General features: G+C 51.2%; 10 protein-coding genes across 10 annotated transcripts; 6 read left to right on the top strand and 4 right to left on the bottom strand.

Annotated features, from left to right (window-relative positions):
- Positions 1-119: 119 nt before the first annotated feature.
- On the top strand, positions 120-1778 carry STEHIDRAFT_151205 (uncharacterized protein; the record flags this gene model as incomplete). Its single annotated transcript, XM_007298427.1, has 1 exon — positions 120-1778. One exon carries the CDS (start codon positions 120-122, stop codon positions 1776-1778), a length of 1659 nt encoding a protein of 552 aa, XP_007298489.1.
- Positions 1779-2039: 261 nt separating this feature from the next.
- On the bottom strand, positions 2040-3461 carry STEHIDRAFT_164285 (uncharacterized protein). The gene is made up of 5 exons (XM_007298426.1): positions 3126-3461; positions 2789-3010; positions 2662-2719; positions 2255-2588; positions 2040-2190 (listed from the first exon to the last, which is right to left on the bottom strand). Exons 1-5 carry the CDS (start codon positions 3212-3214, stop codon positions 2108-2110), a joined length of 786 nt encoding a protein of 261 aa, XP_007298488.1. The 5' UTR covers positions 3215-3461; the 3' UTR covers positions 2040-2107.
- Positions 3462-3635: 174 nt separating this feature from the next.
- On the top strand, positions 3636-4979 carry STEHIDRAFT_151203 (uncharacterized protein; the record flags this gene model as incomplete). The annotated part of the gene is made up of 6 exons (XM_007298425.1): positions 3636-3776; positions 3852-4035; positions 4113-4163; positions 4226-4310; positions 4358-4617; positions 4669-4979. The coding sequence occupies 6 exons, from the start codon at positions 3636-3638 to the stop codon at positions 4977-4979; spliced, it is 1032 nt and encodes a 343-aa protein (XP_007298487.1).
- A 244-nt stretch (positions 4980-5223) lies between these two features.
- STEHIDRAFT_164284 (uncharacterized protein) lies at positions 5224-6451 on the bottom strand (the record flags this gene model as incomplete). Its single annotated transcript, XM_007298424.1, has 2 exons — positions 5339-6451; positions 5224-5244 (listed from the first exon to the last, which is right to left on the bottom strand). The coding sequence occupies exons 1-2, from the start codon at positions 6380-6382 to the stop codon at positions 5224-5226; spliced, it is 1065 nt and encodes a 354-aa protein (XP_007298486.1). The 5' UTR covers positions 6383-6451.
- Positions 6452-6715: 264 nt separating this feature from the next.
- STEHIDRAFT_70261 (uncharacterized protein) lies at positions 6716-14106 on the top strand. Its single transcript, XM_007298052.1, has 7 exons — positions 6716-7106; positions 8018-8071; positions 8129-11205; positions 11269-12671; positions 12740-12971; positions 13032-13105; positions 13174-14106. Exons 1-7 carry the CDS (start codon positions 6990-6992, stop codon positions 13470-13472), a joined length of 5256 nt encoding a protein of 1751 aa, XP_007298114.1. The 5' UTR covers positions 6716-6989; the 3' UTR covers positions 13473-14106.
- Positions 14107-14541: 435 nt separating this feature from the next.
- STEHIDRAFT_135987 (uncharacterized protein) lies at positions 14542-16492 on the top strand (the record flags this gene model as incomplete). Its single annotated transcript, XM_007298423.1, has 2 exons — positions 14542-14581; positions 14904-16492. 2 exons carry the CDS (start codon positions 14542-14544, stop codon positions 16490-16492), a joined length of 1629 nt encoding a protein of 542 aa, XP_007298485.1.
- A 147-nt stretch (positions 16493-16639) lies between these two features.
- On the bottom strand, positions 16640-17711 carry STEHIDRAFT_135986 (uncharacterized protein; the record flags this gene model as incomplete). The annotated part of the gene is made up of 4 exons (XM_007298422.1): positions 16640-16975; positions 17030-17212; positions 17299-17471; positions 17552-17711. 4 exons carry the CDS (start codon positions 17709-17711, stop codon positions 16862-16864), a joined length of 630 nt encoding a protein of 209 aa, XP_007298484.1. The 3' UTR covers positions 16640-16861.
- A 675-nt stretch (positions 17712-18386) lies between these two features.
- STEHIDRAFT_126793 (FKBP-like protein) lies at positions 18387-19054 on the top strand (the record flags this gene model as incomplete). Its single annotated transcript, XM_007298421.1, has 5 exons — positions 18387-18417; positions 18575-18641; positions 18718-18776; positions 18882-18907; positions 18971-19054. 5 exons carry the CDS (start codon positions 18387-18389, stop codon positions 19052-19054), a joined length of 267 nt encoding a protein of 88 aa, XP_007298483.1.
- A 1324-nt stretch (positions 19055-20378) lies between these two features.
- Positions 20379-22135, top strand: STEHIDRAFT_143398 (Fasciclin-domain-containing protein). The gene is made up of 6 exons (XM_007298420.1): positions 20379-20598; positions 20670-20892; positions 20956-21116; positions 21183-21337; positions 21406-21647; positions 21717-22135. Exons 1-6 carry the CDS (start codon positions 20427-20429, stop codon positions 21931-21933), a joined length of 1170 nt encoding a protein of 389 aa, XP_007298482.1. The 5' UTR covers positions 20379-20426; the 3' UTR covers positions 21934-22135.
- A 1043-nt stretch (positions 22136-23178) lies between these two features.
- Positions 23179-24150, bottom strand: STEHIDRAFT_151197 (uncharacterized protein; the record flags this gene model as incomplete). Its single annotated transcript, XM_007298419.1, has 4 exons — positions 23179-23340; positions 23396-23518; positions 23583-23990; positions 24064-24150. The coding sequence occupies 4 exons, from the start codon at positions 24148-24150 to the stop codon at positions 23179-23181; spliced, it is 780 nt and encodes a 259-aa protein (XP_007298481.1).
- Positions 24151-24259: the final 109 nt, after the last annotated feature.

The raw sequence follows: 24259 nt of genomic DNA, 5'->3' as shown, positions 1-24259 counted from the left end.
CGCCTGTTGTCTTTCCTCTCAGCCGTCATATCCTCGAGCTGTCCTCTGACCGACCTCAGACATTCTAAGTAGATACCACTTTGCTACCGACAACCCACTATCGCCAAAGCAAAACCAACATGGACGACGCTCTCTCTGCAGCTGCCCCTCCTTATTCTTCGGTGCAGGTTGTGTATTATTCGCCCCATGCGCCTATATCCAGGCTCGCCACCGAACTCCTGCTCCAGATTTTTCTTCTGCTACGGCCTGCCCACACGAGCATCACCGACACGATGCGCGATTGGACTTGGCTCAGCATCATACACGTGTGCAATAGGTGGCGCGCTGTCGCTCTTTCATCCGCGCAAATGTGGACCGAGATTATATCTTCCCGACACACGTCCCTCACGGAATTTATGCTCGAGCACTCTCGGGAGATGGCCTTACAGGTTCAGCACATACACTCGACCGAGTTGTCATCTTCCTTCTCTAGCATTCTGGCCCATGTCCATCGCATCCGTAACCTCGTCGTCCGTACGGACGACGACCAGTTACTTGGCCTCCTCCTTAAATCCTTCTCAGAGTCTCAGAACCCCAACAATATCTTGTCGATACTCGACTATGACATCTTACCCATTTTCAGAACGTCTCAGGACACTGACATCGCAATCGACGATCAGTTTCTTTCGTCCCTCCCCAAGAAACTAGTCTGGCTCAGGCTCCCGCGAATTCGAATTAAATTGCCCTGTTTGCACACGCAGACGTTCGACAATTTAACGGAATTTCATGTCCCGGTTCTCCCACCCACCTCTCTCATTGACATCCGCGCTCTGCTCGGACATTTTCCAAATCTGGAAGTTCTGACTCTCCAAAGCTTCATGTTCAATGCTGACACTGCGACGCCACCTGCACAGCCTGTCTCCCTTCCTCATCTTAAGATATTATCATTCACTCAGCATATTCCATCCACTGCCATCGCGCATCTGGACTCCGTCATCCAGTTTAACGCCAATCTCTGCGTAAACCTCATATTTTCTCTCGTGGTCAGAGATATCATGGCAGTTTCAACCTACCTTGATAATCGGCAACGCCAAGGAATCGCCTCTTTCCGACGAGTCACTTTTCAGCTCGATGATATGGGTCCGAAAGGCTCTCTAAATTACAACGGACAAATTGCCGTTTCATGTAATTCATCCGTGGAAAGCAGCTCTCCGCACAACACATGCCTATTTCCCGAGGCGCAAGGCCCTCATTTAGAGCCTGGTGCTCTGATCATGTCTGGGCGTTACATGAGTAGGTCGGAATCCGATCCTCTTATAACCCAGTGCTCGGTGGGCCTCCTCCTGATCGTGGGATGTAGACGTATCGAGAGTTTCGTTCTCAACCTTCGAGTTCACAACCTACCGTACCAGTCGTCGACTCTCTTCCCCGCTTTTGATCAGTTCACTCAGTTAACGCGTCTCCGGTTGATAGGGCTCGTAGCGATCGAGACTGTTACCGAGTTCGTTATGCAACGCGTTCCCCACCAAAGTGGCCAAATCCCTCTTCCACTCCTTCAAATGCTCGTGTTACACGTGAACAAAAACCACTGTTCCGCCTTCGTTACGGCAACATTGGACAACATCCTGGGTGCTTTCAAGGCCCGTCAGGAAAATGGGGGCAAACGACTTCGGGAATTGGTAATATGTCTTGGGAAGGATGTCAGGCGAGAGGTGAGGCGCAAAGTGGTAGATTCCGGCATCGCAGAAAAGCATGGTGTACTTCGGTGGACCATGGGAGAGACGATTGTCCAAGGCTAGCTGTATTTTGCTTGTGTTATGTGTTCGAATTGAGGGACGTAAGGACGGATATTCGCCCATGAGCCCAGCAGGATACAATATATCTTGACAATTCTCGTTTCAACAATTTGAATATGTAGTACTACTATCATCCTCACTATCCGAATGAACTTAGAGTAGTGAAACACTCAACACAAAGCCGATGATAAAATGGGTGTGACGACGAAGAATTTCGCGCATGGTCCCTAACTGCAAAGCAAGAGGACTGGTCGTGCCACCATATTCAACGAGCCTATTGACAATATCTAAGTAGAAAGGACAAGAGACATTCACAGCATTAGGCGGTTCTATCATTCAGCAGGCCCACTATTCATGTCTATCACTTTGAGCGCGGCCTGGTTCTCTACCTCGTAATGAATCAGATATCCGTCCACTGGTATCGACGACAAGCATCGTCAGCTGTCAGCGCAATGACCACTGTTCCGGAAAAGACTTACAGTTTCCCCCATCTACTTGAGACATGAGCGCGCGCTCATATCCCTCTTGCAACCTCCGCGAGAGTAATCTCCCCTTCGTCGTCGACCTCATCTCGCCCAAGTCTACCCTTTTCCCGTTTTCTCGAAGGTAACTCTCCAGGAAGGGCAATTCCTGCATGCCTCCAAGGAATACGCCTTCACAGATGATGCAGTAGCGGATGACGGTTTCCAGTGGGGTGACCCAAGGACCGAAGGCTCTGTTGACTACTGAATTGCGAAGACCCTCATCTAGGGGAAGTATGCGGTGCATTATTCTCTCGAAATCTGCGTGCGCCATAAAAGACGCGGATTTGACCTGTGTGTTATTTATATCGATGTCAGTGGGAGAGAGACTATTCGGTTCCATGATAAGAGAGGTGAGCACTCACGGCGTATAGCTTCAATCTCGAAGTTTCCATGTCTCTTCGCTCCAAGTCGAGTACAAAGCTGGAAAAAAAGCCAGCTTTGTCAACGTTGTACATTGGAATAAGAGCGAAGATTGCATGCGCAACTCACCAGTGCCTAGTCAGATAGTCCGCTGGACTGTTCCCGTAATCAAGGGCGAAGAACATCCAGACCTCCAGAGAGTATCTCCAGTGATCCCAGAAAGACTTGGCCGATGTAACCTGAACATTGATAGCGTCCATACCACCAGTGATAGCGTGCGGAGTGCAAATGAACCTGTGAGTCGTCTGCCAGGCAGTCTTCTGACATTCGACGGAGCAGTATCTAGAGACTCTAAAGAGATACGTCAGGTATATATCAGTGTGAAAGTTTTCAAGGGTCAAAGAGCGACAAGGCCGCTATCGGGATGAAACCAACATGGGAAGGGATGAGGGAAAGAGCAACGTACTTGCAACGAGAGCACTTGAAAAGAACCGCCCGCTCATTACACTGATAGCACCGGATGTTGAACCCGCCAAAGGGAACATTCATGGCCATGTGGACTAGAAAATCCTGTACCAGTAGACCTCAATGAGGGTTGGGAAGGCAAGACACAGACACTGGCGCTGTCGCAGTTGGAAGGGGCAACACGTGGCATTCCCTTGTTCTCGATAGTCGGGTACAAGTCGGGTCCCAGATCTATGGCGCCCTTGAAGAGACTTACCGTAATTCTTCATATATAGGTGTCCTAGTCGACTTGAAGATAGTGGGTGTGCGCCGACGATTCGTACGAAAAGGTCGCTCGTCTTCAATTGTGCTGGTACGCCAAAGAGAGTGCCTACTCGGCCCGCAGCGGACTCGCTCGATTTACACCTCGGCGCAAAATGCCGGCGGACTTTGAATGGTTTTCCGAAACACCGTCGACTGGAATAGGAGAGTCGCTCATCTGGTTCTTGCCTCCTTTCATTGCACATTTACGATGGACGCCTCACCGCTCACCATTTGGGCTCTTATGATTGGAGAAGCTCCATTCAAGATTATGATACCATCGAACTGCATCGTACAAGACTTGAAGGACAGAATTCGCGAAGAGAAGAGCAATGTGCTGCCCGGCATCACTGTGATAGATTTGAACCTTTGGACGGTGTTTAATGTTTCGTTATTAATTCTTCCACTCGTCTCTGAACCTGTCTAGCTCCCCGAGCCTATTGATTTTTCACCACAAGATTCGCTCACCGAACGACTGAACCAGATGCACGATGCAGGACAGACCGTGCGGCTTAGAAACCTCCAGGATCTCTCGAATGTCTGGCCTGAGCAGCCCACCCCCGGAGTTCATGTCTTTTTCATGCGGCCAAATATTCCCGTACCACAAAATAGTCAGTTTATTTCCGGGGCTGTATTCAAAAAGAACAAACGAACTCTTGAGGTTGTTTTTGACGTTCTTACAATCTAGATGCCTTGAATCCCGCCGGCGCCCTTAGATCCAGAGAACAATCGTTTCTTGGTGGGTTACTTGCTACTTGACCAGCTTAGCATGTCGATTACTGAAATAATTGGCTCTTGCAGCGTGGCCTCCGCGGGTGCAACGAATCTTCACAACAAGACCTGAGGCCGATCGTGGCCACACCAGCGCCGAGGAACAGGCCCCGAGGTGAACATTGTCCTCGAAAACAATTTTATATCACTCTGTGAGATCAGCCACGAGACTTCTATGATTTTCGACGACGTCAAGAAGTCCGGCTCAGCCATCGACGGCGCGGGCTGCATTTATCTTGGTATCCCCGCTGTTCCCGAAGGATCCCAATACGTCTACCTCGAGAAAGTAGGAGACATTAGGAGAACCCTCTTATCAACCACAGCAATCACTGATGTCCTCGTCGTGGCCCCCGAGTATCATTCCCTACGCAAGACGATAGAGGCGAGTGATCGGCGTGGGATCGTGGGCCCCTCAGAATTCGGTTCGTACGGCGTCCATCTATGCCTGAGTCCAAACACTGATTTTCCCCCAGACACAACGGCCTTCCTCCTGTACCCCCTCTTGAACCTTCTTGAACACCAACTTCCAACTGCGGTCCAATTCAATGTTCAGTACTACTTCATCTTCGATGAACAAGGCGCCACCATTCATCGTACTGATCAGCTCGACCTCCGGCTCCGGAGGTGCTTAGCTCTGACCGACACTACTACCCTCGTCGAACAGCCATGTGCGGCCTTCCAAGTTCTCGCGAAGCGTATCGTTCAGGCGTCCGAGCCCGAAGATAATACTTGGAAGAGATGGCTGAAGCGGACTGATGGTGTATGCATCGTGAGCCCGGGATAGACGACATCGATAAAGAGGAGTGAGGGTCGAATGCTTTTCGCTAATCTGCATCGACTCTACGTTGTCTCTGGAATTGCGTTCTGAGGAGGGAAGCCTAGCATTGCCAGTGATCATGGCGCATACTTAGCATCGCAGAATAAAATAGGACGTTAGACGTGAAAGTGTAATAACTGTCCGTAATTTATGACACAGATAGATAAATATTATGCATATTTAACGAATGAAATTTAGGAGAACAAGAAAGTTAGAAAGGGACGTTCACTGTCTAGAAGTACGTGACAAGGTGAGACGATTCGGATTAAAAAAATATGAGCAATGGGATCGAATATGATAGAAACGAGATAGACAGAAACACGCACCTCTCGAATCTCCATTTCGATCTTGTCAGCGACCAACTTCCGGAATATAGGCATCTCAACCCGCGCCCTCCACTTGCATCCCTTACAGTCATCGGCCGTGCGCAAAGGGGCAGCTAACAACCTATTATCGGCGAGCATGGTATCCCAATGAGGCTTGTCGTTGAGTGCGGCGCCGCATTGCGTCAAGTAGTCGATGACATACTGCGGGATGTTGAATACCTGCTGATGCGGGCCTTGGGGCTGGCCTATCATGTCCTGTCTAGGGCAGTGGCATTTGAAGCAAAGACTACAGGAATAGCAGCGTTCGTGCCATTGGCGGATATCCGCTGACGGGGCATTTCCCGTGCGAGCGAACGGGAAGTAGACGGATCTGAGAGTCGTGGATTCTGGAAGGAAGGAGCGTATGACCGTGGATGTGGCGCGGACAGCTTGGCGGTGATAGCACGCTAAGTCGTCGAAGAGCCCTGATGTCATGTACTCGGAGAGGTGCTCGTCTTGAATACGCTGGATCGGGGTGAGTGGAGAGAAGCGCAGCGTCTCTATGGCGGCTTTCTCTGCCGTTTCCTCGGCAAGGGAAAAGCGACGCGCGAGGGAAAACGCTAGGTGTGGTTTCTTTTTGATAACGTTGTCCATAATGGAGTCGATGGTTCTAGGGATGCTGGAAATATTGATATACCTATCCAAAGCACAAAGGAGGGTGACTGATTGGCCAAGTGTTATGTTCTCAAAGTCCGGAGAATCTCCAGGATAGATGATGCCGAAAAGAAGAGTGAGGGTCGAACGACTTTCGTTGATTCGTACTAATTGTAAGTTGTCTCTGGTTTCACGTTCTGAGGAGGCAAGGCTAGCGTTGCCGGTGATGATGGCGCGCAATGTTGGAGATGCCTTGAATAAAATAGCACGGTAGACACGGAAGTCTATATTGTCGGACGAGCGAATTATGAGATCGGCGTCAGAGTCGTTGAACGGATCCCCAGCATCTTGAGAGGTAGCAGCAGGTGTAGGAGGAAGATTGGCTTGAGTCACCGAACGGATCCCCAGCATTTCGAGTGGTGACAGCAGGCCTAGGTGTAAATAGATGAGGTATTGAACTGAGTCGCAGACCAATCGCAGACTCGCAGTTGCTGGCAGCGACGACCAAGATATCTAGGATGATTTAGAACTGACATTGATCAGCTTGAACAGTCTCTATGATAGCGGTCTACCACAGCACAATATAATGAGACTCACGGTGACTTGCGAAGATGGCCGTCGTGCGAAGAGAGTTGTTCGGGCCACACCGTGCCACCCTGGCTATAAATTGCAACCCTAACCTGAAAACAAGGATCATAACATGCTGATGGCCGCTTCCGAACATTCTTGCCGCCTACGCCCGCGCAAAGTCACTCGTTCACCCCTTCTTGCTTCCCTTTCTTCATCTCTTTTCAAGGCGACCCTAGGACCTTCAAGCTAGCACTAGAAATATCTTTTATTCTTTTCTATTCTGAAGACATCGAATCTAGGAACAGTTCCCGATACCTAGTTCGAATTTGGCGGCGGCATCTTTACATCTGTTTTGGATTCGCTCCCGCTCTAACATCCAATTTGTGCCTGACTTCGCTCGTTCTCACCACTGACCACGACCAACCGGTGCTGGTGGCGGACAACAACAATGGACGCTGCAGAACTTGCACGCTGGACGCGCTTCGCGGGGAAGGGAGGTATAGGCAAAGGGACAGCGGTGCAGGATTGTGTGGCAAAGAATCCAGAGGACCTCATGTTCCTAAAGGTATGTTGAATTTATTTGAACGGTCGTGGATGTGCTTCGCTAGTCAGCTAGGATTGTGCAAGGAGTCGCTACAATGCTTGGGCATTCGTGCACATCACGGAGAGATTCGGTCCAGCAGAGCACAGGTACTAGGCTCCTCCTATGTGCTACGCGTGTAGACCAGTTGTGTTAGACGAGCCAAGCCATGATATATCTTGGAAATATGGGCAAGAGTCTGCCTATTTAGTCGGCTATACTTGTTTCGACATTGTCGCGTAGATGATGGCCTGCGCACTTGGCTGCATTGACTACAGGCTGTGCGCAAAATGCATACCAATCAATTCTTACTGAGGGCAGCCGTCCCCAGCTTTTTGAGGTTCGCGGCCCCCCGTATCCTCCTCAAATCTTTGGGGTTTCTTCATTTCCTCCATTTACCTGCTTCTTTTGACGTCTTGCGTTCATGTCGAAGTCCCGACACGAGACTAGACCGCGTCTTCGGGCTACCGTTCCCCTATCCGCTTTGAGGAATGAACAAGACCATCATTCCTTTCCACGAATTTGTCTGTCGATTCCACGGTCACCACATGACCTCGACACGGAGATTACTTCGTTCAGGATTAACATCATCTAGAAAGAATCTTGCTACATTCGAGATTCGAGACCCGTCGACGCTAGTTAGCCCTTTCGGCCTCAACCCAGACTTCTTCTTTATGATCAGTAGTGTCGGGCAAGTAGTTAGACTCAGCCACGAGATTGAGAATGTTTAACGACACTACACTCGTGCTACAAGCGTTGCTTTGCCCCGGAGTTGGCAGTTCCACCGTAGCTTCCGATGATTCTTCAGTGGGTTATGGGTCTCGTCTTTCGACAGTCTATCTGTTTCACACTACGTTTACCTTCTTACGGGATGACTCACGTTCTTTTTCCCATAGGATGACGAGATCGTCGTACTCATGCAAATCAAAGACCAAAAGGACGTTTTTCTCGTGAGTGCCACCCGACCATCCTGACTTTACCGAAGACGCTCAGCTCTCTGTCTGCAGGGGTACTGCGAAGGTGTAGTGGGTCGCTTTGATGGCTCCTACGTCCGCATGCACGGGAAGCTCAAAACTCCCGTCATGACCAAACGATCGTCGTCTTCTCGAGCCTCCAGCTCCCTCTCCGTCTCCCAACGCCACACATCAACATCACAATCTCCCGTCCCGTCCCTCGCCGACGCCATCTCCCTCCGCGCGATGGTCTCATCCCCAAATCCCCCACGGTCGCCGGCCTTCTCCACATCATCCATCCCTTCTATTGCGGACTCGAACGCTACCATCGGCACGGTCCACGGTCACCGGCTTCACCCGGGTGCAAGTTATTCTTCGTCTTCCTCGGCACAAGAGTCGGCCTCGCCACAGACCCCGAATTACTATAATCAATCGTTCACGAGCGACGAGAGCCCAAAACACCCTGGGATGCAACGGGAGGTGCCGTTACGGGATGATTCGATGGACCTGCCTTCACCTTCGAGCAGTCAGTATTCGGACCGTGATCAACGTCCCGTGACCCCCCCTTCATCAACGCAGAGCCCGGGCATCGTCGCATCACCGACTTCGACGGGATTGTCGACGCCACCGGCGGCTTCTGCGCCAATGCCATCTCCATATAGTCCGCCACGAGACGGCACACAAGATTTGGCTGCGCCCCTTTCGTCTTCTGTGAACGGACTTTCGGCCATTTCTCCCGCCCGAACGGATTTTTCGAATACTTCGTCGGGTGGCGCGTTCGACGACAGCACAGATGCGCGCATGTCGGTCGCGTCGGACGGTGTCATGGGCATCGGTCTTTCGTTGCTTCAGAATTTCGCTAATGGAGGAGACGGGGACGATGCGTCGTTCATGTCGCGGAGTGAAACGTCGACGCCTGAACCTGAAGAACGAGCCGAATCACCATCGATGGAGTCGCAATCGCACGAATCCACGGTCGGCGGGCACGATAATTATACTACAAAGTATACAACCCCTCAAGAATTGGCACCTATTCCATCACACACCGAACCTGAACCTGAATCTGCCGAACCCGAACTCGAACCGTCGCAAGAAGCTGTCGCCCCCTCCCCGCCACCAGAAGCCAACGAACGCCGCAACTCCCTCCAGCCCTCACTCAACCCATCCGAGGCCTCGTCATTCGACCCAGAAGACTGGGAAGGCGCCTCGGATATCTACGACGACTACCGATACTCCCGCATGTCCATGGCCTCGAAAATGTCCCGCTTCTCTCGCATGTCGAAGGTGTCGGTCTTCACAGGTGGAGGAGGCGGCAGTGGTGGTAGGGAGAGAGACGGATCTGTGTCTGCGGCGGGGTTGCCGTACCCGCCGCCTGTGCCGCCGACGTTCGAAAGGTCATATTCAGCAGATTCATTCAGGTCGGGCCAGCCGAATTTCCTACCGAAACCGGGGATGGAGAGTCCTCTTTCGGAGGGAGCCAGACGACATACACAGGCGGCGCCGTCGCAGGACTCTGGACGTCCTTCGTTCGTTTCGACTTCTACGAGGGATGAACCAGAGATACAGCAAGATCAGGACGAGGACGAGACACCTCGGGCTCTCAATATCGAGACGGCTATCCAGGCTAACGTTCGGCAGTCGGATGCGTCACAATATTCCATTCAGTCCCCCATCACTCCGTCTGAACCATCACCGTCGGCGGAAGCCCCTGATGCCCACGACGATTCCGAGTCCGTGCAGTTTGCGAGAGCTAGACCGGCACCTTTGGAGTTCGCCACCTCGCCCCTTTTGCATGCTACGTTTGGAGGATCGCCTGGTTTTTCGCCCGCTATGCATACGGGGTATACAGGATCGACTGGATCCGAGGTGGCTTCTCCTCCATACTCCGCTACGTCGTTCGAGGATCGAGAAGCTCAAGGTCAAGGCAATTTGGGTGGCGCGGCCTCAGCACTGAGACAGAAGATCGAGATCGAGCGGAATGCCAACAGTCCTGTTCCTCCATCAGAAGCTGCAGGCAAGGCCCCTCAAGACCAAGAACGACGGGAAACCCGTGAAATAGTTATCGACGACGACGAGCAGTCCCAGGACGAGGAAGAAGAAGGCGAAGACGAGACCGTCATATCGCCCCAAGCAGGACCGAGCCGTGCCAACTCGACCTCCACATCCTCTCATTCCCACCACGGCCAGCTCAACGTTCCTCCAGCCAATACGTATCCCTCCGAGAAAAAGCGTGCACCACTCATCGTAGTCAATCCAGCACCTCCGCCCCCACCTTACTCGCCTTCCCTTGTTCCTACATCCCCAGACCCAGAATCCACCCCACCGGTCACCCCAATGACACCAGCCACACCCATATCGCCCATGCCCGAGCCTCAACATCAGCAGTCCCCCCTCCCATCTCCTCAAGTCCAGTCGTTCTCCAGGCCTCCATCAGCACCTTCGACGCCTCAAGACGGCTCCTTCCCTCAGTCCCGTCAAAGCCTCTTCATGCCCCACCCAAACGCACCGAAGCCTACACCAGGACCTATGGCCTTCGGACCGACCTACGGCCGCAAACAGCTTATTCCACCACATATGCTCCAACAAATGCAGCTCCAAAATGCAGCAGCGCCGTTCGTTGTTCCAGGTATTCCAGGAGGTCCGATGGGCCCCGGTGCCGGTGGTCCCGGTCCGATAGGATCACCGGGCAACGGACCAAACCTGATGAATACCTCGAGTCAGACGATGAGGGTGGCTCAGGCGCATAGAGCGAGGACGGTCTATGGGTTGACGCAGGGCGAGCTGGGGACATCGATGGGTCCGGTGCCGATCGTGTTTTCGTTGGAACCGTTGAATAATATTCCGGCGTTGAGGTTGGGGTTGGCGAGGAGGGGTACTGGTACTGGGGATGGTGCTGCACCTGGAGTAGGAGGCAGTTTGGCCCAGCCTGTACCCACCGATGGTGGTCGGCGTTCGGGGGAAGACTCGAGGCCAAATGGAGAAAGAGAGGAGGGAGGGATGAAAGCAAGTGAGAGTGGGAACGTGATTCCGAGAGCGAACTTTTTCCCGAAGACTTCTGGGGCAAGACCTCGGTCGAGGTCGTTCTCTGGCTTTGACTCGACTGTTGCAGAGTCGACCATACCACAGGAAAGGTAAGCAGTTTCGGTGCGGGTTGTGCAACAGCAGAACTGGGCTGATTCCTTTCGTCCCCTCAGCCCCGATGGTTCTATCAAGATCCCAGCTGCTCAAGAACGCACGGTTCGAACATCACTGCCCAGTCAGCGACCACCTGTCATTCCTTCAGCTTCCACAGCCCGCCAATCGACGGGAAACCACCGCATTAATGCGCCTCGGGAACATAGACCCTCACCTCTGGCTATGGCGCAGCCCATCGTGTCTGCAAGCAGTGTACCCTCTTCTCCTGCCACTGCAGTGCCACCTCGCGCCCTTAATGGACGGCCATCGATCTCTTCGCTGCACTCGCCATCTTCTGGTCCCGGGAATTCCAATCTTCGAAAATCCGTCTCGACATCTGCTCTGGTGCAGGGTCAAACCAGCCCCAGTTCTCCGTTACCCTCAGTGCCCGCACAACCTCCATGGGCTCACCGTCCACGAGATGATTCCATCGGCGAAAGCATTTCGTCTCGAGTCTCCTCTGCTTCACAATACAGCCGCGATGCTCCTCCCCTCAATATTCCCGCCTCTAAACCCTCGCTCGACTCTTCGGCGTCTCAATCATCACCAAAGTCTTCTAGGCGGAGGCAAGGGTCGATCGATACAGTCGCTTCGCAGTATACGAACGGCGACGCAAGGTCTTCTCCAACTCCAGGCAGCGGCCCTGTAGCTCGCAATACTTCGCTGCGATCTAAACTCTCGCTTGGTCACCTACGTTCAAGACCTAGCCTCCAGACCTCGCGGGACGAAAGTATGACCAGCGAATCGCTTCACGAGACCATTCAAGTCGAGGACATGGACTTCGAGCTCGTCAAGCCGAACATCCATCGTGAACACGGTCGTGCTTCCGAAGACTCGGTCGTCAGCCACAGCCCCAATACTTCGACAGGGCCCGGATTAGGAGCTAGGAAGAAATCGTCCGAGGCTCCAACGTCGGATCTGGCTGCGTTTCTGCGATCCACGAGTCCGGGTGGCTCAAATTACAAACCCGGCGGCATGCCCCCAAGCCCTCATTCCCCGGGCGACCCCATGTCAAATCCTAATCTGCTCTCGGAACCGGCCCATCCTTCCAAGGCCTCTGCCAACAAAACTGGCGTCGAAGCCCACCGGAATCGCGAACTTAAATGGATCAACGCTATCTCGTCTACGCCATCCTCCCAGGCCCGTAAGAGCAAGAAGTTCAAGAAATTGGTGTACGAGGGCGTTCCAGGGTCGGTAAGATATCAGGTGTGGGCACATCTGGCGGATAGTAAGGCGAAGAGGATAGAAGGGTTGTATGCGCAGTTGGGTAAAAGGGGGGATGTGGCAGCGAAGGATCTGATTGTGGCTGATGCGAAGTCTTGTTTTGCGAATGCGAGGGGAAGACTGGGGGAGCCGGATGGGCCTGTTGTCTCGCTGTTGCAGGCGTATCTGACCATGGTGCCGGATATTCAGTACCACCGAGGTCAGTGTCACATTTTGATACCTTTCTCCCGGTATCTCACTGACAAGTCTCTTTCACTGTGTGGTTAGGCTTGACGGTCATTGCTGGGCAACTTCTGATGCACGCCCCCGAGGAAGACGCGTTCTGGATCTTCATCTCTATGATGGATACACACTTGCGATCGTACTTCGCCGCTAATGCGATCCAGATGGATGTTGACGCGTCATTGTTCGTGAAGGCCGTCGAGTCCGCAGACCCTTCTGTGGCTAAGAAGCTTTTCACCGACATGAGCATTTCCCCTGTCATGGTCTGTCGGCCTTGGTGAGTTGATTTATCTTTCTTCATGGTTGATTGTGGCGCTAACACCACGGACACGTTCAGGTTCGCTTCCCTATTTGCGGAGTCGCTGCCGACAGAGTACTTTGAACGCGTGTGGGATATCTTCCTCTGCGAGGGTCTGTATTTCCCCAACTCTATCGTGAACCCCTCTCGCTCATACGCCTTATTTTTGTTTTCTATCCAGGTGTTCCCTATCTTTTCCGTGTAGGCCTCGCGCTCATAACATGTTGTCGCCGTCGCCTTCTTGACTGCAACTCAGAGGAAGCCGTTCTCCAAGTCTTACACCACCCTCCACCCATACTGCTCTCTTCCACTGCTGACATTCTCGTCGAGCTTGCCAACTCTGTCAAATTGAAGGATGACGACGTGCGGAAGCAAAGGACAAAGATGGAGGCGCAGATCAAGAGGCAAGCGCAGCAGCAGCAGACGAGGGGGCTCTTGGCCAATTCGGGCGGAGGTCCAGCGATTTCCTTACCCCGGTAACTTCAAAATCATCCCACTTGTCGCTCCTTCCTTTGCTATGCTTTGACTACGTTTTAGCTGTTCGCGCATTCAATTCCTTCACCAGCATTTCATTGTCCGTTCATCGCTTTGTTGCATACGCATATAACTTAAAGAAATTACCTTTCATACTTTTCTTGCTTTCCAGTTATTATACATACCCCATGATTCATGGGGTCCCAATCTTCAGCCAGCCCCGCCCTGCATACTCACATCACTAAGCATCTTCCATTTTCTACATTTTTCCATCGATGGACAGCACTTGGATGGTCAATCGGCTCAACATCTTCAACTGGCAGCTTGTATATAGAGGTTTCTCTCTTCGCGTTCCCTCTTTTACCCTGTTCGTTTGACTTCCCCTGTTCAAAGACTTCGCTTGATTATGGGCTTCCGTTCCATTTCGTTGTCGTATACTTATTCACTGGCTTTCTTGGCTCCCATATACAACCCGCTCGGTTCTCCTTAGCTTATTTCTCAAGTTCGTCCTCGCTGGCTCGTCCGTTCTTTCTAAATACCTCAACTCGATCCCCGATACCTTTCCTATATCATCTTTTTCTCCATATACCTTCATACATACATGCATGCATATGGTCCAACAATATGTCTCCCCCTCTCCATCGGTCCTTCGTATATCGTCCATACCCATGCCGCGCTCGTTGACTCGCCGCCAGGTTTTCGCGGTACGGTATCTATTACATACGCCAGTACGCTCTGTCAATTGCTATTGCTGTTGCAACCGCGCACGTCAACGTGCATTGAGAAGTATTTATCGTTTGGACTGCTCGTTAACTGTGATCAGTACGATGAGTTTTATGCATATGAGGGCTAGGGATCCCATTCCTGGTCAGTTTAGGTCAAAATCCAGGAAAGGGTGGGAAATTGAGACGCTACTCATAGGCCAAAATTGATACAGTCTGATGATGACTTTGTAGTTGACCCTCATCATCTCTCGACCGGGCTCGAAAATCGGTGGTACTAAATTAACTCAACTTCCTTTATATGCTGCCCGGATAAGCAAAGCAGCGTAGGAAATCCAGTAGCCGTAGATGTCATGACTGGGCCATGGAGCACTACAGGAATCCTGGCACAACGTACGTCCCGGCCTCCATTCGGAAGTCGCACTCAGCTTGTCTTGATCTTCTTTTTCTATCTGAATAGTGCACAGGACGAAAGACCCTCGTGATGTGTCTGGTCTGATCTCCTCCAAAGGCATACATGGACTGCCTAACGAGATCCTATGCCGCATCTTCTTATGTCATCGACTGGACCCTCAAGCCATTCTTCGGCCCTTCATCTCGCTGAGCAACTCGCACTATGTTCTCGAACCCTCGAACTGTCCAGATTTGTTCGTCATGTTGCTCGTGTGCCGCCGCTGGCGTGACACCGCATTGGCGTTCGCTCAGTTGTGAATAGTTCTTATTCCCACTGGCAACAACCACGCATTACTGCTATTCATGCTGGAATATTCGAAGAACTGTGCTATCTCTTTCGGAGACAGAATGTCTCTTTGCGCCTACAATTACACGGATAGACGCAATATTGTAATGACCTATCTTCGCCGCATCCGAGTTCTCGACCTGTTTCTTCGTCCCGATATTGGCATGGACGAATGCATCGGCCTGGTACGCGATATCGCTGCGCCGGGTGCTGCTCCTCAACTAGACGTCCTTAAACTTGCAATGACCGACCATTTCGGTCTGAATCCGACCGTCACGCTGGCAGTACCACTACTGCCGGCGTCTTTGACATCTCTCACGCTTCGGGATTGTGTTTTCGTACCCCTCGCCGACTGCCCGCCACTCATTCACTTGACCCACTTCTGCTTGGAGGAAGACGCCAGGCATCATCGTCGATCGAGTCGAGGCATTCCGCTATATGATGCCCTCGACAAAATGCCCAGCCTGACACACCTTACGTTCCGGCATGGAACCTACGACCTCCGCGACCAGGCGGAGCCTCTCCCTCGAGCTCAGCCCGTCCACCTGCCACATCTTGAATTTTTCGATTTCTATGGCACTTCATCCTACTACCTCGACATCCTCCCAAACCTATCTTTTCCGTCTTCGGTCGTCAGAAACATCCACCTAAATGAACAACCACCGCGTCTGGTCCCCTTTTTCGCAACCAGCGTGGTCAAAGTCCAGCGGAAAATTTACGTGGATACGGTCTGCAACGAACTCTCCGATGCTTTCGATAACTGGCGTTACAGTCAGGCCATGGTCGGAACCTACCAGGTCAAATTTTCTCTCAACAGTGTCGTCGCCGGAATCGAGGAATCGCTGCAGCTCACAGCAGTGATCACATCATCGGCCACTCAACAGCCTTCCACCCCAAACGCTGCCAATCCCGAGCTCACCGTTCTCACTCTCCAGCTCGACGACTACTCCGACGAAATTAGCGACGTCCTTGACATCTTCGAGAAAATCTCCGACTTCTTTCCAACGCATATCGTGGACTCTTTCCACTTCGAGACCAACATCGAAGATCACAAACTCGAGATGTGGGAGCCTGCCTTGCTTGACTGGGAAGAGGTCAGAGATGTGAAGCTGGAGGGCACCGGCGCTGCGCAGTGGCTGATCCCGTGGCTTATGGAAATTTATGGTACGGTAACTGCTCAAGAGGACGGGAACGGAGTTCAGGGGCCGAAGGGGGGGACTGAGGAAGTCCAGGGCTTGACGAGTACTCCTGACGTTTTCCCGAAGATGACGATTTTGTCTCTGCACAGGATTAGGATGAATGAATGTTGGCCGAGGAATGTCGTCTCTATCATGGACGTCCCTATGGACTTTGATTGGGCAAGCGTGATGATGATGTTGACACAGAGAGCCAGTTGTCATGATGGGTCAGGGAAGGATGTTCAATCGCTGCGTCTGCAGATTTTGAAGTGCCAGGTGAGGGAATGGAGGGTGAAGGACATAGTGAAGAAGGGATGGGTTCAGGACGGTATGCTTGAGTGGGATGGGGACGAAGGTGAAGACGAAGAAAGAGAGGATACCCATTGAACGGTCATCGGTGATGAAGGACTAGACAAACCCTAGGTCACGCATGCATCGATTTGCTACGTCTTCCGCACCACGGCGAGTCTTTATTTTTTCTTATGATCGCGAACGAGCTTCATGACAATCGTGTCTCCAACACCAATGTCCAGCCTCGTTCTATTATCGCTCGGCATTGAATACTTCATTCCCGACCTCGCGATTACTACCGTACGTTTCGTACTCTCTCCTATGACTTTCTAATGACTCTTCGCCCGTTTCAATCGCCTCACTCAGATCTTGCACAATCCTCTTGCTGTATACTACGTGTCAATGTCCGTTTCCTTCCTCCAAGTCTGCCACGCCCAAATTATACTGGTTCCTTCTGGTCTACGTTCATACCCCTTCCTCATCGAACTTCACATGGACCGCTCTTGCGCCCTTCAGAAACGGCATCATCGCACTTTGCTTCTGCTTGAATTCCTCCTGGCTCGCAAGTTTCACGTGGTCCTATATCGACCCCTTTTTAACATTGACTGTCTCTTATTCCATACAAGAGCTTACCTCGACAGAATCCCATCCAACGAGTATAAACACTTTCACACCTTCTTGGGGACCTTCCTTCGGCTTCGTGGCTCCCCATATTACGCCTTTCGCTCCTGGCGCTTTCTTGAGCTCAGCTACGACGATTTCGACGATCTTGCTAAACTCGGAGAGTCGAGAGCCATGATTGAGATCGAGGATGCCCTATACACAGAATTCACCAAACCATCTCGGTCAGTTTTATTTATATGAGAGCACAATGCGAAGAAGTAAAGATGATGGCAGCTAACGATCTCAGTCACAGCAGCATCTAGAACTCCGGTAGGGAACGTCTCGCTCCCTTCAATATGGACGAACGAATTGGCGGGCGCTTCGGACGTGAGTTGGCCGAAGAGATCTTTTGGGTCGCCGTAAGTGGTATAGTCCCACTTGAGGTCGTCGGGCAGTAAGCCGTTCTCGAAGTCTGTGTGGGTGTTCAGTTTCAGGTCACATCCATTATCTATATGCTGGTGGAGGGGGGTGATGGAGTGAACGAGGACGCACGGACAAGCCACCACAATTTGTGTGGATCCTCGATGCTCATACCATACGACTGATGTTTTGCACCACCTTTGCTCGTCGCCTCGCGCAGACGAGAGAAGATCGGGTCGGTGGATGCGTTAAAGGATGGAGTGACCCTGATGGGGAAGACCTCGGTGATCATCGTTTGAGATAGTGGAGGTGTACGTAGATCTTTGAAGCGAGTGAGTGTTTGTTATCGTCTTTGACAATATGGCCTCGCGTTCTTATATTCTTCCAACCCTCTAGGAACTTGGAGGAAGTACAAGCTCGTGACATCTTTCTTCGCGTAGGTCCCATTATTGCTTAACAAAACAAAGGACCTCTGACCCAAATCGCATTACGAGCTCGCCCCCTGGTCGGCTGCTTCCTCTGTTCTTTTAGCCGCCTCTCCACATCCCATTTCATCTTATAAATCAATATCAGCGTCTAATGTGGCTATGAAGCGAAATGGATACTTTGTGGACATCTGTGCCATTGGTTTGTTTGAGCCAAATCTGGAATTAGAACCGGGAGATCACGTCGACAACTTCTTGACCATTGACTCGGCTGGGAATACTAAGTAGTAGCGCTTCTATGAAACGTTCGTGACATGACAAGGAATGGTGCTGTGGGAAGGATCAACGCGACGACGACCTTACTACGGTGCCACAGCGGCGAACCTTTTCGTAGCTGATAACTAGGTCGGATGACAGTGGTTCGGATGAAGATCCATACTCAGCGCTCAGCAACCACGCCAGTATACTTGAGTTCTCACTCCACGTTTCTCCCTGCTATATACCCCTTTTGATCATCGCCCCCATCTTCATCCACATCCATCATGGGGCGTCTCCCATCTCGCGCACGCTACCGTCTGCCTCGCACTAACATGATCATCTGAATCTATAGGGCGTTACTATCCAGGTACTCTCTCACGGCGATTACACTAACTACCCTTGAAGAGGAGGTACGACTCAAGCGTTATCTCTTTCTGATTGTCTACCGATAATCGTGCCATCCGCCGGACAGACAGGGTCTTGATATACTATATCGGCACCTTGTCAAACGGAGTGAAGTTTGACTCCAGTCGAGATCGGTAAGTCTCCTAGCCGTCTACACATTACTGTATTCATCCCAGATCGCAGTCGCTCTCAAAAAAACGGGCCGTCCAGTGGATCCCCATTCGAGACGGAGATCGGCGTCGGGAAGGTGATCAGGGGCTGGGATGAAGGTACGCTGTCATCTTCCCATCTTCATTGTGAGCTGAAACTCGAGCTGATCCTCCTTGATGATGCAAACATGGCAGGCATACCACAGCTATCGCTAGGCTAGAAAGCCGTCCTGACAGTCACCCCAGGCTGTGTGAGTCTCTTTGTGGCTCCTATTCCTCATATGATTATCGGGCTCATCTTCTATTCTCAACAGGCATACGGCTCCCGTGGCGTCCCACCAATAATTCCTCCCAATGCGACGCTTAGATTCGAGGTCGAGTTACTAGCGATCAACTAGACAGGGCTTGGCTACCGATTCAGACATGAGCCTTCTCATTGACAGGCTGCCTCGACTGGCGTTGTTGTTTCTATGCTCCCGGATTCTCTTTTGGACTCGTCTTCTTCATGGCGTTAGCTTATGCTCACACCTTTGCCTTTCTATACATCTGCATTCCACAATCACTCCGACGATTTTATGTGCCAGTCAGTAAACGGAGTTAAGTAAGTCTAACGCGTGAAATTTCTTCAACTTACTCTCAAGTTCATCGACGGGATTTGGTGTGATAGAAAGTGCACGTCAGTTTGTGATGAGATGCATGAACCGTCGTTTCCTTACTGATACCAAACATCCGATGTATGGAGAAGAATTGCACCGCATCGTCCTTATTAGGAGTATTCTAGTTACACAGTAAATTGTCGGTCGAGCTTTCCAGTGCGATATACTTACTCTTCTTCGGGAGAGATGAGCGTCCAGTCGTGACGAGCGTCCGAATCGAGAGGATTGGCGGGGCCGTGAGCCGAATGCCTGGTCTATCCCTATATGGTAACGCGCGCATGGAGATTGAAACCCCGCTGTTTCTTGTGCCCGTCTGCTCATCATGCTTCCACGCAACTACGATCCTTGAAGTTTGAGCACTTGAGCTCTCCCATTCTCCAGGTGTCTGAGGCACTCCAGAACACAAAGTTCTTCCAATATTCCACGTTTCCCGGGTCCTCAGGCTCTGATTCTCCGTCATTATTGCCTGTTGTGCCCAATGATCGATGATTTTTGTTCGGAGTTGTTCTGCAGCGGAGGCAGCTGGTCTTGTTGATCTCAGTCGGAGCTCGGAGCTATTGAACAAGAGAAGGAGCTCTCCAGTTGTTTGCTCATCGATGCAGATCATAACACCATGCATCACCTGAGAGGTCTGTGGATTCTTCGTTCTTGCACTCCTGTGAACATCTGGAATACTGCAGCTCAATATCCGAGATTTGAAACACAATATATTCTTTTCCTAATCTTCACCATGCGAGTATATATATATATTCCTATTTTCTCCGCATTTACCTTGCACGGCGCACCTTGTGCTTACAGCTGAGATCAAGGCAGCTGAAGCTGATTCGCCTCCTCCTGACCGATCCTTCTTGACTGGCGCCACTTCCTTCCATTCAATCCAACTCTCTTCGCTCAGTCACATGTAGTCGATCTCTCCAGGTGACTGTTCCCTTTTGGCAAGACGAGATCCCAAGCGGTCTTGCGCCCAGCGATGACGCCTTGCGAAGTTCAACAAGGCAGGTATATAAAGACTTGCTCCAGGACATCCCATCATTGTAGCTCCCTCTTGTTAACCATGTTGAACCCCATCCTTCCCGCCGCCTCCTTGGCTCTCGCTGTCTTCCCTCTGGCTACTATGGCTCAAAACTCCTCATACTTCCTCGGTCTTGCGCAAGCGCTCAACGACCAAGGTCTTAGCACCCTCGCCACCCTTGCCGCCGGTGCTCTAAACGATACCGCTGGTCCCGCATTCTTCGAGGAGTTGCAATCCGGCAACAAGACGCTATTTGCACCCAGCAACGAAGCCTGTGCGTCGTCACTTTCATCAAAGTCTTCATCTGCACTCGCGGAAGCGCTAATATCAATGGAATGTTCCTAGTGTCCTCCCTCTCGTCTGCCACCTCAAACACGACGGCGCTCCTGGAAATTCTTTCTTACCATATTCTGGACGGCAACTTCACGGACCTTGTCTCTACATACCCAAACGTCACACTCGGACGTACACTCCTCAATGACACAAACTTGGTCGCATTGGAAGGGAACGAGAGTCAAGTCGTGGCGTTCTCAAAGGTGGGAGGAAGCGTCGTGGTGTTGAACCAGAAGTAATTTCATTTCCCTGTCTTTTTGTGTTTGAGAACTAATCATAATTCGTGTCATTGCGATAGCTACACCACGGTACAAAATTCGTCTTCGTACTCTAACCTCCTCATTTGGGCCATCAACGCGACCCTCACCCCACCTGGCTCGCTCAACGAAACTGTCGGAGTCAATTCTGATCTATCTGCGCTAGCCTCGCTCGCTTCGACTCTCGAGCTCCCAGAGTCCGGTCCGTATTCATTCTCACCATGTTATCCTAAACGCCCTCGCTATGTACTGACGAAATGGTGATCAGGCTCAGACTCGAACATCAGCGCGCTCGAATATCTGGCCGCTCAGCACGGCTTTACCCTCTTCGCGCCGTCGAACAGTGCCCTCGCGAACGTGAGCGCCGCATTGCAGACCGTCCAGTCGAACCAAACCGCGCTGGGTGATCTGGTCAGGAACCACGTACGTACTTCGTCTCCTTTCTTCATGAACCTATCGAGACTACATCGCTGATACTCCCCCTAACACAGATCGTCGTCGGTGAAACACTCTACTCCCCCCTCCTGCTCTCCTCCACCTCCTCGAACTACACATCCTCCGCAGGCGAGTCCCTCTCCATCACCACGAACTCATCGGGCACCTACGTCGTCTCGGGCGGCATATCGAGCGCGAAGATCAGCCAGAGCGACGTGTTGGTCGAGAATGGGGTGATCCATGTTATCGATGGGGTATTGTTGAATTTGGAGGTCAATGAGGCGGCGGCGAGTTCTGCGTGAGTGTTTCTCGTCCATGTCCTGCGTATTTTTCGTTTTTACTGATAGTCACGTTCTTCGCCGTCTAGAATCGCAAGCGCCTCGTCGGTCGCATCCGCAGCTGCTACAGCGTCAGCCACAGGCCCCGTCGGCGGCGCGACGCAGGCGAACCCTGCGCCCTCTGCGTCTTCGAGCTCGAGTTCGAGTTCGTCGGACGCTGTTAAGAATGCTGTTGGGGTTGGGATGCTGGGTTGGGCTGTGATGTTGGGCGGGGCTGTTATTGGTGGGATGAGTGTTTGGTTGTAGGGGGGTGGAGGCTTTTCTCACTCTTCATCTTTACTGTTGTCGGTGTGCCGTGATGCGGCGGACTATTTTGAACTAATTCCTGTGTTTCATACTTAGCTGTTTTCGTTAGCCCCAAAATTTGATGTACTCTTACAGTGGCCCTGTACTCCGTGACGAATTATCTGTCTGTTCCGCATACCGCATAATATAATAGACGTTCTACGTCCTATTTGAACGCATTGATTCATTATATTGGTATGATTTATACGAGTCGCCAACGCCACATTTGGCCCTTGTGTAGTGTAGATCAGGCGCTTCCGGAGGACACTTCCAAGATGCTTGTATAATTATATATAAATGAGAAGGGAACACTGTGCTGAGATAGTTAATTTTCGCGAGGGCAGGGTACCGCAGTGTGGGTGATATGACGAGAGCACACAGCTTAAGAAGTATGTCGTCGCTCTTGTCCCGTATAACTCAGCAGTCACTGACGCTGGTTGAGTACTCAATCGTTTTGATGTAGACTGCGGCTGCGAGCACGAGGTGCGCGCATAACTCTGCGCGCCATGATGGTGATTGCCACTGTCTGCCAGCGAGGAAAAGAACGCGGAGAAAATGGGTATGAAGCCTTGTTTGGTAAAGAGTTCGTATGCATTGACATAAATAGGGCCTTCAAGTCAGCGTTGTGAATATATCGATTTTACCGATTTAAGTGAATAATCTGGCCTCTCGGAGCCCACGTTTTGCGATGAAAGGATTGAGGACTTCGAAGTCTGACAAAATTGTATATTCGCCTTAGAAGTGCTGTGCATTTTCCTAAACTTATATGGTCGTAAAAGACACGAAAACTTAAATACTAGGGATGCCGTGTACTGGTAAACGTATCAAAAGCCATTGAAATGTTTTGTTCGTTATATATTGATTGTGGGTAGTCAGGGACAAAGAAAGATCAAGGGAGATCACGATGATATATTACATAGTACTACAAGTCCAGTATACGTAGTAGGAAACTGCGTATACAATGAGTGGCTAAAAATACACGAAAACTCGGCGGCGGAGAAGACATCCAATCGTGCACTGTAAAATGACCAATAACGGTAGACAAGTACTACTATAAGCATCCCACAGGGTATTGAAATTTCCGTGGAATGAGCAGAACATGAGACTCGTACGTGGCAAGGCTAGATAATGATGTTGATAGAGTGTGGAGTGACACATCCAGGTTATACAAAATCCAGTGAGCACTAAAACGTTTCAAACACGCGATCAGAAGGCGAGCTCGACTTGCCAGCTGCCTTTCGTCACTTGGTAGAACCGTCGAAGATATATCATGTCTGGGGATAGCTGACCCGGATATGGTGTAGGAGCATTAATCTGAGGCCTAAGTACTGACCCCAAGTTCGGATGCGCCATATCGGGCACGCTCACCTTGGAAGAGTCAATAAATGAGGAAAAAGAAAGCGGTACATGTAGTGCGACGTACTTTCACGAATTTGATGATAGATCTAGCAAGACGTTTTGCGAGTTCCTCGCGCGTTATGGCGGCCTGCGGATTTCTCCATGTCTTGGTTCTCAGCAAAGTACTCCAGGGCTGGCATCCCGGCCACTGTACAAACAGTTCAGTGAGTATATACAGGCGTAATAATTAATACGGGGGAAAATTATCTCACCAAAATGCGTAGCTTAACATTCACGCCATGGTCCTGAAGCACTTCATCCTTTCCACCTAAGAGATTCACAGTACCTGTGTCGTCCAAGATGTCAGAGAGACTGACGCCGTCTCCTTCCGCATTCTCTAGTCGGAAATATATTGAATCCATCTCGAGACCGGTCGCACTTCCGTATCGGGTTCGTGCTGCCTTCGATGCATGGGCATAGCGTTCCTGCGGGATGGTTTTTGATCCATCATTGGTTGTTGACAGTGGGGAGATTGTGTCGCGAAGGTGTATACTGTCAAGACTGGAAGCATTCACCGTACTCGACGATGAAGAACAAGTAGTAGCTTCTGGACAGCAGTGTCGAGTATGAGACCCATAAAGAGAGAATGGAGGGAGTATCTCTGCGTCTCTTGCATGCATCTATCACATACGCGTCAATGTTCCAACATATTAGGACCATAAGAAATCTCGCAAGCGTCTTTAATACACTCACCAGAACTTCTACATTGGATGCGTTATCCACTCCGTGATGACTTTCCAATCGTGTAAGATCGCTGTAGTACGATGAGTCCAAAGACATATCAATTGAAGATGAGCTAAGCTAGGGTGCTGTCAGGTGTACGGAACATCGCCTCGGAGAAAAAACTGGACGCACTGTATTGATAGTCAAGGTCTGAACGTCAAAGTCC

Source organism: Stereum hirsutum (genome assembly GCF_000264905.1).
Source record: "Stereum hirsutum FP-91666 SS1 unplaced genomic scaffold STEHIscaffold_1, whole genome shotgun sequence".
NCBI lineage: Eukaryota > Fungi > Basidiomycota > Agaricomycetes > Russulales > Stereaceae > Stereum > Stereum hirsutum.
Note: the sequence above shows the minus strand (reverse complement) of the source record. Positions and strands in the feature narration are given on the sequence as shown.

Excerpts from the sequence above, each read along its gene's own strand:
- STEHIDRAFT_143398 (XM_007298420.1), top strand. The coding sequence starts at position 20,427 with ATGGCTCAAAACTCCTCATACTTCCTCGGTCTTGCGCAAGCGCTCAAC. Across the intron at positions 20,893-20,955 it reads GTCGTGGTGTTGAACCAGAA|CTACACCACGGTACAAAATT; the intron begins GTAATTTCATTT and ends TCATTGCGATAG. Across the intron at positions 21,117-21,182 it reads TCTCGAGCTCCCAGAGTCCG|GCTCAGACTCGAACATCAGC; the intron begins GTCCGTATTCAT and ends AATGGTGATCAG.
- STEHIDRAFT_164285 (XM_007298426.1), bottom strand. The coding sequence starts at position 3,214 with ATGGCCATGAATGTTCCCTTTGGCGGGTTCAACATCCGGTGCTATCAG. Across the intron at positions 3,011-3,125 it reads TTCAAGTGCTCTCGTTGCAA|AGTCTCTAGATACTGCTCCG; the intron begins GTACGTTGCTCT and ends GTATCTCTTTAG. Across the intron at positions 2,589-2,661 it reads CGAGATTGAAGCTATACGCC|GTCAAATCCGCGTCTTTTAT; the intron begins GTGAGTGCTCAC and ends AATAACACACAG.
- STEHIDRAFT_70261 (XM_007298052.1), top strand. The coding sequence starts at position 6,990 with ATGGACGCTGCAGAACTTGCACGCTGGACGCGCTTCGCGGGGAAGGGA. Across the intron at positions 8,072-8,128 it reads ACCAAAAGGACGTTTTTCTC|GGGTACTGCGAAGGTGTAGT; the intron begins GTGAGTGCCACC and ends CTCTGTCTGCAG. Across the intron at positions 12,672-12,739 it reads GGATATTCAGTACCACCGAG|GCTTGACGGTCATTGCTGGG; the intron begins GTCAGTGTCACA and ends CTGTGTGGTTAG.